Source organism: Chelonia mydas, chromosome 1 (genome assembly GCF_015237465.2).
Source record: "Chelonia mydas isolate rCheMyd1 chromosome 1, rCheMyd1.pri.v2, whole genome shotgun sequence".
NCBI lineage: Eukaryota > Metazoa > Chordata > Testudines > Cheloniidae > Chelonia > Chelonia mydas.
In genome coordinates this window covers 16,873,930-16,888,226 of record NC_057849.1, presented here as the reverse complement: position 1 = coordinate 16,888,226, position 14,297 = coordinate 16,873,930, and the positions used below count along the sequence as shown (strand labels likewise).

Genomic DNA, 14,297 nt, shown 5'->3' with positions numbered 1-14,297 from the left:
GACAGGACAAGGAGAAATGGTCTCAAGTTACAGTGGGGGAGGTTTAGGTTGGATATTAGGAGAAACTTTTTCACTAGGAGGGTGGTGAAACACTGGAATGCGTTACCTAGGGAGGTGGTAGAATCTCCTTCCTTAGAAGTTTTTAAGGTCAGGCTTGACAAAGCCCTGGCTGGGATGATTTAATTGGGGATTGGTCCTGCTTTGAGCAGGGGCTTGGACTAGATGACCTCCTGAGGTCCCTTCCAACCCCAATATTCTATGATTCTTATGGCTTGTAGCAAATGCCCCAAGATCATAATCATCTCAGATTATTAGCTAATGGATTTAAAAATCTTCAGCAGTTTTTGGCTTCTAATAGGCTGACAGTTGATTTCTCCACTTTTTAATGTGGCTATCACTGTGGTATCTGTGATTGTCCACATGCATTCCACTTCTGGTGTGCATGTGCCAGATGAGATTTTTTGGAGCTTGGGGTTGTGCCTGGATGCCCTTGCTCACCACACACCCATGGGCATAAAAACAGAATGAGCCCAACTGTCCCTCAGTTCCTTGTAACCATCCATGGCTGCAAGACACATCCCCTGCAATGTCCACTTCTCTGCACACTGTGCAACTTTACTGAGTACATATAATGGGGGGGAGGGGAGAAGACACTACATTATGTTACACTAGTATGAATAAAACCCCTCTTATTAATGTTATGGACTTCCCTGTATGGCTGCAATCAAGCCTTTTGGGTTCAAAACTTGCTCCTGTTGCTGCTCCTTCAAGATGATACAGAAAGTCAGAGAGGCTCATCTTAACTTTTTCTCCTGGATGCTCAGCAAGCGCCGCCACAGATATGGAGAAGAAGGGCCTACTGGGCCTGAACAGGCTTCCTCTGTGAGTGCTCTAGGAGGAACACCGGCAAGTGGAGGAGGCACTTGCCCCAAGGAGTGGTTTCCTTTCCTTCACCAGATGAAGGAGTTAGTCCTCTCTACTTCCACTCAACCTGATGGTTTCAAAACAGTTCAGAAACTTGTGTGTCATGTGGTAGGTAGAGTAGGAATGCCTGTGGAGGTATTGCAGGAGAAATAGCTTCTTGACATTCTACTCTCCTCCATGCCCAGAAGGCTGGCCTTGCCAATTAATGTCGGAACCAGCAAAAAAAAATTATGGTAGACCCTGGCATCTATAGCACCTTCCTCAAAAAAGGCAGACATGCACTATAAAATATCTTCAGGTGGGCTTGAATATTTTTATGTGCACCCAGTTTGTGGGACGTGGTAGTAGCAGCTGTGCATGAAAAATCCAGATAGCAGGGACCCCCAAAAGTGACTCAAAGAGAAGGATCTGAAAAAATCAGATTTACCTGGTAGGAAAAAATAATCCCCATTGAGCCTGCAAATTACCAGGTGTTCTTGTCAAAAGTAGATTTACATTAATTGGGACAAGGCATCACAATTGACTGAACACTTTCCTCAAGAAAATAGGGAGGAACTGTTATCTCTTGTAGTTGAGGGACATCGGGTGGCTCATGTATCACTGCAGGCAGCATTAGATACTTCGGATACTGCAGCATGCTCAATAGCCACCTTCATTGCCATGCACAAGAGTTCACGGTTACAGTCTTCTAGAATACTGGGGGAGGTCCGGACAACAGCTGAGGACCTCTTATTTGAAGGTTGTGACCTGTTCAGTGCTAGAACTGATGAAGTCCTGCGGTCTCTGAAAGATTTGAGAGCCACTGAGTCTCAAAGATTTGAGAGCCATTCCTTGAGTCTGCATGCCAGCCCCTAAGCATATTGGGTAACAAAACTACTCTAGACAAAGGCCCTCCGCATGTTACAGTAGAACCTCAGAGTTACGAACTGACCAATCAACTGCACCCCTCATTTGGAACCGGAAGTACAGAGTCAGGCAGCAGCAGAGACCAAAACAAAAACAAAAAAAGCAAGTACAGTACTGTGTTAAATGGAAACTACTTTAAAAAAAAAAAAAAAAAAAAAAAAAAAGGAAGGCAGCCTTTTTCTTCTGCGTAGTAAAGGTTCAAAGCTGTATTAAGTCAATGTTCAGTTGTAAACTTTTGAACAACCAAGATATTTTGTTCAGCGTTACGAACATTTCAGAGTTCTGAACAATCTCCATTCCCGAGGTGTTCCTAATTCTGAGGTTCTCCTGTATAATTGACAAAGATCATCAGAGACACTGAGGAAGAAGCAGAAGGCCTACTGCCTCTTCCTCTGCTATTGCACACATGTCCCCCTTACAGCAACAAGATTGATGCTGCTGTCAAGAGCTTTACAGAGCTTTGGAGGATCTGTACCCTTTCCCACCTGCCACCCCTTCTAAATCTGAGAGCACTGGAAAGAGTTGCTTCTGGAATTCAGAGGGGAGATGGGTTTTATGCACATTATTTTCTAGTCCCAAAGAAGGTGGGCTGTCATCCCGTGCCACACTGAAGATGTCTCAGCAAGTTCGTCCATCATTTCAAATTGAGGATAGTAACTGTCGTTTCCATAATCCCATCCTTGGATCCCCAAGACTGGTTCGCTGCTCTCTATTTACAAGACACATACTTTCACATATCAGTGCATCCAGCACACAGAAAATACCTGAGATTCCAAGTGGACGCTTTCCACTACCAGTACAGAGTTCTGTCCTTTGGTCTTTCAACAACACCCGGGGTATTCATCAAGCGCTTGGCAGTAATGGCAGCTTACCTCAGGAGACAAGGGATCCCGATATATCCGCACGTTGACAATTGTCTCATTCAAGGAAGGTCACCACAGCAGGTGGTTGATTCCTTTCACCTGATCCTACATCTTTTCACCACACTGAGTTTCAGGATCAACAAAGAAACGTTGTCACTGTTGCTGACCAAGAGAATGGCGTTTGTGGGGGCAGTGCTAGATTCCATATTGGCAAAGGCTTCTCTGTGTCACAGGAGAGATTCAGGACCAAGGAAGATCTCATCAACCAGCTGTAGGCTCACCCCCAAATGTCAGTAAGAATTTGCCTCGGACTCCTGCGTCACATGGCTTCCTGCACTTACATCACATAGCATACCAGACGCCTCTCATGAAAGGGTAGTTGAAATCTTTATATTTACGCAGCAGAAATCACTCCCCCAAGGAGTCCTCTCATTCAGTTGATGGAAACACTCTTTTGCACAGCAGTAGAGAGTACAATTTTCTCCAACTCTACCAACCAGGATGCTGGTTACAGATGCCTCAATGCTGTCTTTGGGAGCTCACCTTAGACCACCTTCAGAGCCGGGGCTTCTGGATTGCCAAAGAATCTCATCTGCACAAAAATGTTCCAGAATGTAGAGCTATTTGTGTAGTGTGCATGGCATTCCTACCCATGCTACAAGGACAATCAGTACAGATGATAGATAACATATAGCAATGCTTTATGTGAACAGCCAAGGAGGAGCATGGTCATCTCTGCTTTGCCAAGAAGCTGGTTAATCTCTTGAACTGGTGCATTCATCACCAAATCATGCCAGTAGGTATGCATCTACCAGGCTTGCAGAACTTCCTTGCTAATGGATCATCATATAATTGATCCTGCAGAGCATCTTCCATAGGTGGGGATACCCAACAGTAGACCCATTTTCTTCAGACTGGAACAAGAAATGCCAAACATTCTGCTCGTGGTGAGGTCTGTGCCCAGGCTCCCTGTCAGATGCTTTACTCATCTCGTGGACTCCAGGGATAACTTGTGGCTTCCAAGATCCTGTTAATATCAAGAGGCTTAAGGAAACTCAAACAATTCAACAGTAATAATCATGCTACCGCTAACATGCTACCTGGCAGTTTCAGTATTCGGACTGAATGAACCTGTTAACTCAGCCCCTGACAACATTACCTGTCTTGCCACATGTGATCTCTCAGAACAGAGGTCAGCTCTTACATCCAGGCCTAGCATTGTTGCATTTGACAGCGTGGTTAACTACTATTAAAAGAAGCTGCTCAGCTGAGGTCTAGAACATATTGGCGTGTAGCAGAAAGGACTCTACTAAACTGACCTGCACAGGAAAACAGAAGAGGTTCTCTATTTGGGCAGCGCAACACTGTTTCCTTTAGAAATCCCAATTCCTATTTATTTGCTATCCCGAAAGCATTCAAAGCTATCCATTAACTCTATAAGGATACGTTTAGAGCAGTATCAGCACATCCTCCTATTCAGAGTCACACCATTTTTTCCCACCACCCTGCAATAACTAGATTCTTTAAGGACCATATTCATGTGTCTCTTCCTGCCCTCCCACATTCCTTTCGTGGAATCTTAATATAGTCTTAGTTTGGTTAATGGAGCCTGCTTTTAGAATCATAGAATATCAGGGTTGGAAGGGACCTCAGGAGGTCATCTAGTCCAACCACGTGCTCAAAGCAGGACCAATCCCCAATTAAATCATCCCAGCCAGGGCTTTGTCAAGCCTGACCTTAAAAACTTCTAAGGAAGGAGATTCTACCACCTCCCTAGGTAACGCATTCCAGTGTTTCACCACCCTCCTAGTGAAAAAGTTTCTCCTAATATCCAACCTAAACCTCCCCTACTGCAACTTGAGACCATTACTCCTTGTCCTGTCATCTTCTACCACTGAGAATAGTCTAGAACCATCCTCTTTGGAACCACCTCTCAGGTAGTTGAAAGCAGCTATCAAATCCCCCCTCATTCTTCTCTTCCGCAGACTAAACAATCCCAGTTCCCTCAGCCTCTCCTCGTAAGTCATGTGTTCCAGACCCCTAATCATTTTTGTTGCCCTTCGCTGGACTCTCTCCAATTTATCCACATCCTTCTTGTAGTGTGGGGCCCAAAACTGGACACGGTACTCCAGATGAGGCCTCACCAATGTCGAATAGAGGGGAACAATCACATCCCTCGATCTGCTGGCTATGCCCCTACTTATACATCCCAAAATGCCATTGGCCTTCTTGGCAACAAGGGCACACTGTTGACTCATATCCAGCTTCTCGTCCACTGTCACCCCTAGGACCTTTCCCGCAGAACTGCTGCCTAGCCATTCGGTCCCTAGTTTGTAGCGGTGCATTGGATTCTTCTGTCCTAAGTGCAGGACCCTGCACTTATCCTTGTTGAACCTCATCAGATTTCTTTTGGCCCAATCCTCCAATTTGTCTAGGTCCCTCTGTATCCTGTCCCTACCTGCCACTGTATCTACCACTCCTCCTAGTTTAGTATCATCCGCAAATTTGCTGAGAGTGCAATCCACACCATCCTCCAGATCATTTATGAAGATATTGAACAAAACTGGCCCCAGGACCGACCCTTGGGGCACTCCACTTGATACCGGCTGCCATCCAGACATGGAGCCATTGATCGCTACCCGTTGAGCCCGACAATCTAGCCAACTTTCTACCCGCGTTATAGTACCTTCATCCAGCCCATACTTCTTTAACTTGCTGACAAGAATACTGTGGGAGACCGTGTCAAAAGCTTTGCTAAAGTCAAGAAACAATACATCCACTGCTTTCCCTTCATCCACAGAACCAGTAATCTCATCATAGAAGGCGGTTAGATTAGTCAGGCATGACCTTCCCTTGGTGAATCCATGCTGACTGTTCCTGATCACTTTCCTCTCATGTAAGTGCTTCAGGATTGATTCCTTGAGGACCTGCTCCATGATTTTTCCGGGGACTGAGGTGAGGCTGACTGGCCTGTAGTTCCCAGGATCCTCCTTCTTCCCTTTTTTAAAGATGGGCACTACATTAGCCTTTTTCCAGTTGTCCGGGACTTCCCCCGATCGCCATGAGTTTTCAAAGATAATGGCCAATGGCTCTGCAATCACAGCCGCCAACTTCTTTAGCACTCTTGGATGCAACGCATCCAGCCCCATGGACTTGTGCACGTCCAGCTTTTCTAAATAGTCCCTAACCACTTCTTTCTCCACAGAGGGCTGGCCACCTACTCCCCATGCTGTGTTGCCCAGCGCAGCAGTCTGGGAGCTGACCTTGTTCGTGAAGACAGAGGCAAAATAAGCATTGAGTACATTAGCTTTTTCCACATCCTCTGTCACTAGGTTGCCTCCCTCATTCAGTAAGGGGCCCACACTTTCCTTGGCTTTCTTCTTGTTGCCAACATACCTGAAGAAACCCTTCTTGTTATTCTTAACATCTCTTGCTAGCTGCAGCTCCAGGTGTGATTTGGCCCTCCTGATTTCATTCCTACATGCCCGAGCAACATTTTTATACTCTTCCCTGGTCATTTGTCCAATCTTCCACATCTTGTAAGCTTCTTTTTTATGTTTAAGATCCGCAAGGATTTCACTGTTAAGCCAAGCTGGTCGCCTGCCATATTTACTATTCTTTCGACACATCGGGATGGTTTGTCCCTGTAACCTCTATAGGGATTCCTTGAAATACAGCCAGCTCTCCTGGACTCCTTTCCCCCTCATGTTATTCCCCCAGGGGATCCTACCCATCAGTTCCCTGAAGGAGTCGAAGTCTGCTTTCCTGAAATCCAGGGTCCGTATTCTGCTGCTTCCCTTTCTTCCCTGTGTCAGGATCCTGAACTCGACCAACTCATGGTCGCTGCCTCCCAGATTCCCATCCACTTTTGCTTCCCCCACTAATTCTTCCCAGTTTGTAAGCAGCAGGTCAAGAAAAGCTCTCCCCCAGTTGGCTCCTCCAGCACTTGCACCAGGAAATTGTCCCCTACATTTTCCAAAAACTTCCTGGATTGTCTGTGCACCGCTGTAGTGCTCTCCCAGCAGATATCAGGGTGATTGAAGTCGCCCATGAGAACCAGGGCGTGCGATCTAGTAGCTTCTGCGAGTTGCCGGAAGAAAACCTCATCCCCCTGGTCCGGTGATCTATAGCAGACTCCCACCACTACATCACTCTTGTTTCTCACACTTCTAAACTTAATCCAGAGACACTCAGGTTTTTCTGCAGTTTCATACCGGAGCTCTGAGCAGTCATACTGCTCCCTTACATACAGTGCTACTCCCCCACCTTTTCTGCCCTGCCTGTCCTTCCTGAACAGTTTATAATCATCCATGACAGTACTCCAGTCATGTGAGTTATCCCACCAAGTCTCTGTTATTCCAATCACGTCATAATTCCTTGCCTTCACCAGGACTTCCAGTTCTCCCTGCTTGTTTCCAAGGCTTTGTGCATTTGTATATAGGCACTTGAGATAACCTGCTGATCGCTCCTCATTCTCAGTATGAGGTAGGAGCCCTCCCCTCACAGACGTTCCTGCCTGTGCTTCCTCCCAGTATCCTGCTTGCCCACTTACCTCAGGGCTTTGGTCTCCTTCCCCCGGTGAACCTAGTTTAAAGCCCTCCTCACTAGGTTAGCCAGCCTGCTCGCAAAGATGCTCTTCCCTCTCTTCATTAGGTGGAGCCCGTCTCTGCCCAGCACTCCGGTCCGGCTTTTGAGCCCCCTAGAAATGTGTTCTGTTTAATATCCATTTATGAAAATTGCCTTTTTAGCAGCTGTAATAGCAGATTGAAGGCTAGAGGAAATTCAGGCCCTCATGGCTGGTCCACTCCAAAAGACAAAGTGACCCTTAGGCCTCATCCTAGGTTTTTTATTAAAATCGTCTTTGATTTTTCATTTGAATCAGATGTTCTTTCTTACACCCCATGCCAGCCAAGGGGAAAGCCAGACTGCTCACCTTTGATGTAGTTAGGGTTATTTCCTTTTACCTTGACAGAAAAGACCATTCACAGAAGCTCCCCTAAGAGGTTTGTAGCATTTGCTGATAGGGTGAAATGTCAGGCAGTATCTACCCAGCAACTGGTTTAAATGACTATCTAGTTGCATTAGGTCATGCAATGACTTAGCTAGATTAGATCCACACAGGCAGGTTAGAGCCCACTCGGGCTGGGCTCAGGCAGCTTCTCTGAGAAGCATACCAATTTTTTCTAATGCTGAAACCGAGCTTGAAACTTGTCCCTTTATTCTGATATTTTTAGAATGTTTCTATTGTCACGATAGAGGTAATAAGATAAAGCTGAAGCAATAAGTGGTTTGACTGAGCAGCAGAGTCTCACTGAATGACTGTAATAAGCATATGATTTTTGTTCAATATATTTTTAACACGCACAGATGTTTTATTTCTGAACTGCCCCATATGCAAGACAGCTTTGTGGATAAGCTGCTGGATTTAATGCCCAGACTTGTGACCTCCAAGCCTTCAGAAGCGGTGAAGATCCTGCAAACAACGCTACGCCAGAGCACCTTCCTTCACCTTCCTCTCCCAGAGCAGGTCAGTAATCCATAGAGGAATGAAGAGCAGCCGCAGGTTCTAGGGTTAACCCTGTCCTGGTGGAGCAGGAGACTTTTATGGACTGTTCGGCTGGCTAGTCATGAGGGATATTTCTTCAGATATTGCACAGTGTTTCTAGGACTGTCCTCAAAAAGTTAAGGAGCTTGAATAATTTTTAGATAGTGTCAGGAATTTTTAAAAGTTTACATCGTGTTTTCTTAGATGTTTGTCTTGTCCTTTCCACCCTCCTCCCTTTTCCTCCCAGATCCACAGAGCTACTGCAGCTATTATTGAACCTGCTGGCGAGTCTGATAACCCTTTGAGGTTTACATCAGGACTAGTGGTGGCATTGGATGTCGATGCAACTCTGGAACACGTGCAGGACCCTCAGAGCACAGTTAAAGTTCAGGTAATGAGTGATTCTTCCTAAAGGGAAACAAGAAAGTAAAGTCTTTGAAGAGAAGTTTGCATTTTCCCCTGATGCGCACCATAGCAATATTAGTATTTCTAAATTATAAATAATTGTGTACTTTAGTAGCAGTGAGGAATTTTTTTGTGTAGCTAAACACAACAGTACGTTTAGAGACTGGTCTGACCCACAGAGTCCAGATCTTCACTTACCCAGAGATTGTAAGAGTTTGGTTTGAGCCCATCTCTTCTTACGTAACAAATAGGTATGATATGTCTGATCACAACACTGGTCTGTCAGGAACACTGTCATGCCGCTCTCGGATTGCAGACTCTTCAGGTGGTGCCGCCTTTTGTATTCAAAAAGCACCTAGCACATTGTGGACATTAGCAGAAACAACTAATAAACGCCAATAGAAAAATCTGTACATCCCAGTGGGATGAATGAAATTATGGAAGCGGAAGATGCTCTTCTCAAGTGTATATATAAAGATATAAGCCCATTGCTCTCCTTTGAGATAAGTAACTAAACTGCAGGAAGGGAATTATTTTTTTAAATGTCACCAAGAGGATGCATGTGGAATGATACTAAGTAGATTATATAGCCCTACAAAGTGTTCACTGCTGGACGGTTACCCCCGTGTTTGGTGCAGGGGAGAGTGCCACCTTCACTGTATCTTTTGTATACCATGGTCCTGAATGGCTGGTGTATAGCCAGTTAAACTAGAGGATATGGAATCTCATCAACAAGGTAGGCTATGCATTCCTGCCTTCCTAGTGGTAGCCAAAAAGTATTCCCATAATGTGTAAATTCCAAGTACAGTAAATGTTGGATTGTTTTGCCTCTTTTTCCATAGGTATTATATCCAGATGGACAGGCACAGTTAATCCACCCTAAACCAGCTGACTTTCGAAATCCTGGTCCTGGAAGGCACAGATTGATAACTCAGGTTTACCTTTCTCATACTGCCTGGACAGGTAAGGAATAATCCGTATGAGTTCATATGCTTAAATGTTGCTGTATCTTTATAAACAGGAATGTATCTTGTTCTGCCTCAGTGGTTTGGTACATAGAGTGCAGCTCACACACAGGAGAGAACCTTTCTGGGGGGTTTCTGCGGATTCTGCAATTGCCATTGCCTCCTCCCACTGAGCTTCCACATCCTTGAGGAATCTCCTTCGTACCTGCTTGACCCTGCAGGTACTTGCACTCCTCTGGTTGACTGATACTATTGTTAATTAACCAGAGGGGCTGCTGTTTGACACAACGCCTTCACGGACCTTAGAGCCTTTAGAATGGGACACCAGAAGCTAAACTGGGATCACCCCTCTCGGCACAGAGCATTGGCCCAAGACCTCAGAATGTCCTGAGATCCTGGAAGACCGGAGAAGGGCTAACGTAGTGCCTGTAAAAGGGGGAAAAGGAGGAGCCAGGGAACTATAGACCAGTCAGCCTGACCTGAGTACCTGGGAAGATTAAATCTCAGGAAAAATCTCCTCACTGTAAGAACAGTAGGACAGACGCCTAGGGAAGTTGTGGAAGCTCCTTCACTGGAGGTTTTCAAAAGGAGGCTGGAGCCATCTGTCTTGGATGGTTTAGACACAACAAATCCTGCATCTTGGCAGGGGATTAAACTAGATGATCCTTGTGGTCCTTTCTCACCCTTTGGTTCTAGGATTCTCCTATTCTAATTTAAATGCAAGCAGTTGTGTTAAAATGATCCTAGTAATTCGTTGGTCGAGGTCATGGCAGACAACTTCTGGAACTGTGTGTACCCTACGTAGTAAATGTACTGCTGATTTATGTTTACACTTTTCTATCCCGGGGGTTCTCAACCTTTTTCTTTCTGAGCCCCCACCCCATGCTATTAAAAACTCCGTGGCCCACCAGTGCCGCCACAACTGGTTTTCTGCATATAAAAGCCAGGGCTGGCGTAAGGGGGTAACAAGCAGGGCAATTGCCTGGGGCTCCATGCCACAGCGGGCCCCACAAAGCTAAGTTGCTTGGACTTTGACATCAGCCCCAGGTGGCAGGGCTCGGGGCCCTGGGCTTCAGCTCTGAACAATGGGACTTCGGCTTTCTGCCCTGGGCTCCAGTGAGTCTAACACTGGATCTGCTTGGTGGACCCCCTGAAACCTGCTCGCAGCCCCCAGAACCCTGGTTGAGAACTGCTACTCTATGCCATATAAAAAGGCATTTATCCCTGATGAGATCTGTGAGTTTGATATTAATGTTCACTATTACTTGGCTTTTCATTTGCAAAGTGCTTCAGCAACTGGCAATACGGGGCTCTAGTGTCTAGACCACCAGCACAGAGGTTGGATGTGTCCAATATCTGACACCAATACAAGATCAGTCATATGAAAATTCACTTTCTGTTTGGTATTTTGTTGTCCAGTAATCTGCTGACTGTGTGTTACATTAGTTAGTTAGTTTTGTTTTTTTCTTTTCAGAGCCATGTCAGATTGAAGTGAGGTTACTACTGGCGTACAACTCCAGTAGGAGCAAGGCGTCCACTAGACTCTCAAAATCCACCTGGATTGACAGCATGGAGGCTCTTCCACCGTCTGAATGTGGCATTGAGGGAACCATAGCATTCAGCAAACCTGTCAAAGTGTATATAATGCCCAAACCTGCCAGACGGTGAAGTCAATCACTAATAGACTTTATTTGTGGGATTGTTGGGTTATATGTAAACAAATTGCTATGTTCAAGATAGTGAATCAGACCAGAACAGTGTTACCTTTTAAATAAATAAAAAAAAAAAAGGGTACCTCAGAAAAAGACACAATAACGAATGGCATCCCCTATCAAAAAGCTGGTTGTTTCTTATAAAATGTACCAGATTTTGCAGATGGTTGTGAATGGTTACATTGAATACACAAATGGTTACATTCAATACACAGACATTTCTAAATCAAAGCAACAAAAACAAGACAATTCCTAATTAAGATTGGCATTCCCTCCATTAATATTCTCACTGGGCCAAATTTTGCAGTCCTTAGTTCCTACCTAGGCAAAACACCCAGTGGCTTCCATGGGAGATTTTTCCTGAGTGAGTGGTAGATACAGCTGGCAATATTTATTATGCAAATATATAGTAAAGATGTAGATGCGTATTACAGTCTTATGACAATGATAAATCAGGCAGAGTTTTAGGAATGTCTAGAATGTGTATTTGTGCATTGGTCCTTGTATGTCCAGTAAAAATCCTTCTCTAAAGAGCTGTCATGCTGGTGCAGGAGGTACTTAGTTATATAACTTGGGCTGGCTTAAACATTGTGCACCGTATTGAAGTTAGTGGCCTTGCATGGAATATTAATCCATGCCACGTTTGGGGTGTTGTCTGTTTTTAAAACAAAAAATCTGTCACCAACAATGAGACTTTATTTTGCAGACTTAGGTTGGTTACTTAACTTAACAATGCAACAGCTGTGTAAAATCAGTGACTTACTTTCCTTTCCCTAAAATGATAGGGAGGCAATATATATTTACCCAGTGAACTTAAACTCTTCTTCTCGACTTTGTTTTGTGTCTCTCCGTATGAAGAATGTGTGCCAGTGGCCCAGGCTTCAGAGTTAATAGCTGTTTTGTTCCAGTATAATGCAGACTGTTGCTGGAATCTTGTGCTGAGCTTATCTTGCTATGGTTAGATAACTAGCCTTCTAGTCTGTGCAACTCTGCATCAGTTTTGGTAGTCAAAGGTGTTATACAAATAAAATAATAACCAGCAGGATCTTATTAAAGGGGAAAAGGCAAAATGCCACATTTATTGTGAGTACAGAAAGAATCATAGTAAGCAGTTAGTTATAGCTATAACATTCCATTCAATTTCATAATTATTCACACACACACTCTGCAAGGTTGCTATCATAGTTACCAGCCTTAGAGTTGCTCATGCCAAGCCACTGGCCAGGTGGCCTGGACATGAGGAGGGAGCAGGGCCTTGTCTGATGCTCCTGGAAGTTGGTTTGCAGAATCAGACCCCAAAGTTCTCACTTTCTAGAGTCCATTTTTATAAGAATTTCTTCCTAGGCCAGTCTATGGGCATTGCTTCATCATGCTGTTGCTGAATCAATCAGCAGATGGCACATTCCTGACGGTGCTGTGCTGCCAGATGTTATCTTGTTCTTTGGTTCTCCCATTCTTAAGGCTGCTGGGTGGATTCCAGTCTGCCCTCCGGGGGTCCTCTGGTTATTTCCACTTGACGCCTTCTTCAGCCGATGGACACTGGATTCTTAGGCTGGCACCTCCCTGATCATTCAATTATCCACACCAAGCATCCATCCACATACATCCTCTATCTCTATTTTAATCACAATTGTTAACAAAGCGAGATGAATACAACAAAAAGACGGGGAGTCTCTGGGTGCTGTTTCTGTTGTTACAGAGTATTGCTTTGAGTCTCTCTCTGTGTAAGTAGTTGTTGTTTCAAAGAATTGCTTTGAGAACAGACTTTGTCTTAGAATGTACTAACACAATTAGTAGCTTGCAAGTTTCACACACAGAGGGAGAGAAACAGTACCAAAAACCAAGAGACCTCTTGATTAGTAATACCCTGGAATTTAAACTATGGGGAATCAAACTCATTTATGATTTTAATACAGAACTTCTTTAATATGATCCAACAAAGGAACTCTAAGATCTGCTTTAGTAGCTGGTCATAGTCAGTTAAGTGCTATTGAGCTACGTTGTGCCTATCCTTTGAGCAGGTACGCAAGTGGTGGAATCAAAGGCATAAGGAGATTTACGTAAGGGACAGGCACAGTTTGCAGCCCTTCAGTCAAGGAGCAGGAGGATTGTTCTTGGCTCGTGTCCACTGCCCCATGCTCTGGGAGGTGTTATACCGGCCTGAGAGATGCTTCTGTTGGGAAGGTGTCTCTGCACCGCTCTGTAACACAGGGCTGTGCCTCCTGTGATTTCCAGCTGTGTCGGATAGGAGTTACTGGAAGCACTTAGCCCAATAGCCAAATGTTGCCTGTGTTCATCAATTATTTGTAAAAATGTGCATTTTAGCAAGTAAACTGAATTGTTAAGAGATGCTTTTTCACTTGCATACAAATTAACATAAATAATTTTGCATAAAATACCCTTTAAGTGTGCTTTTCTACAATAAAACTGAAAACCCCAACCTAGCCAGTTTCTATTTATTATAATAGTTAACATGTATTGTTGTAGGGGTTTGTGCTGATAAGAGGTCACTACTTGTTTAGACTAAGATATTGGCATGCTTCAGGAGTTGAGGCACAAAGCCAAATGCCTGTAACTGCTCAGCTGTATTAGGTATTCCTGAATTAAACCTCACTTCATTACATTATTGCTCTTACAAATTGTTTTTATATTTCACCTTTAGGGCCCTGGTTTGAAAACAGCCTGCGTCTGTAGCAACAGAGTTACCAGCTAACTGCTGTATGGCGGCCTAAGTTCAGTTCCCAGCGGACAGGGTTTGATGTACATCTCTTATAATGAAGCTGTATCCTGGGCAAATTCTTGATGTATTGAGCTACCTCCTTACGGATGTTCTTACACTTGTTTTACACTTCGGCAATATTTGTATAGTTTGTCATCCCAATAAAAAATTTGGATTCAATTTATGTCCATATTATAAAAGCCACCACAATTGATACCCTCTCTGGCAGTCGGAGCTGAGAATCCAAGGACTGAATGA

At 44.4% G+C, this 14,297-nt stretch overlaps 1 protein-coding gene across 4 annotated transcripts in view; it reads left to right on the top strand.

Moving 5' to 3' along the window:
* The window catches only part of INTS4 (integrator complex subunit 4), a 63,133-nt gene extending 48,914 nt beyond the window's left edge, over positions 1–14,219 (top strand). For 3 of the 4 annotated variants that reach the window (XM_037886474.2, XM_037886404.2, XM_037886614.2), the window contains exons 20-24: positions 8,061–8,220; positions 8,486–8,629; positions 9,486–9,606; positions 11,083–11,272; positions 13,983–14,219. In XM_037886474.2, the coding sequence (XP_037742402.1) occupies positions 8,061–8,220; positions 8,486–8,629; positions 9,486–9,606; positions 11,083–11,272; positions 13,983–13,995 (628 nt within the window). In that variant the 3' untranslated portion in view covers positions 13,996–14,219. Of the gene's footprint in view, positions 1–8,060; positions 8,221–8,485; positions 8,630–9,485; positions 9,607–11,082 lie in introns of all 4 variants that reach the window. The other variant, XM_037886536.2, reaches the window with a different exon arrangement.
* Positions 14,220–14,297: the final 78 nt, after the last annotated feature.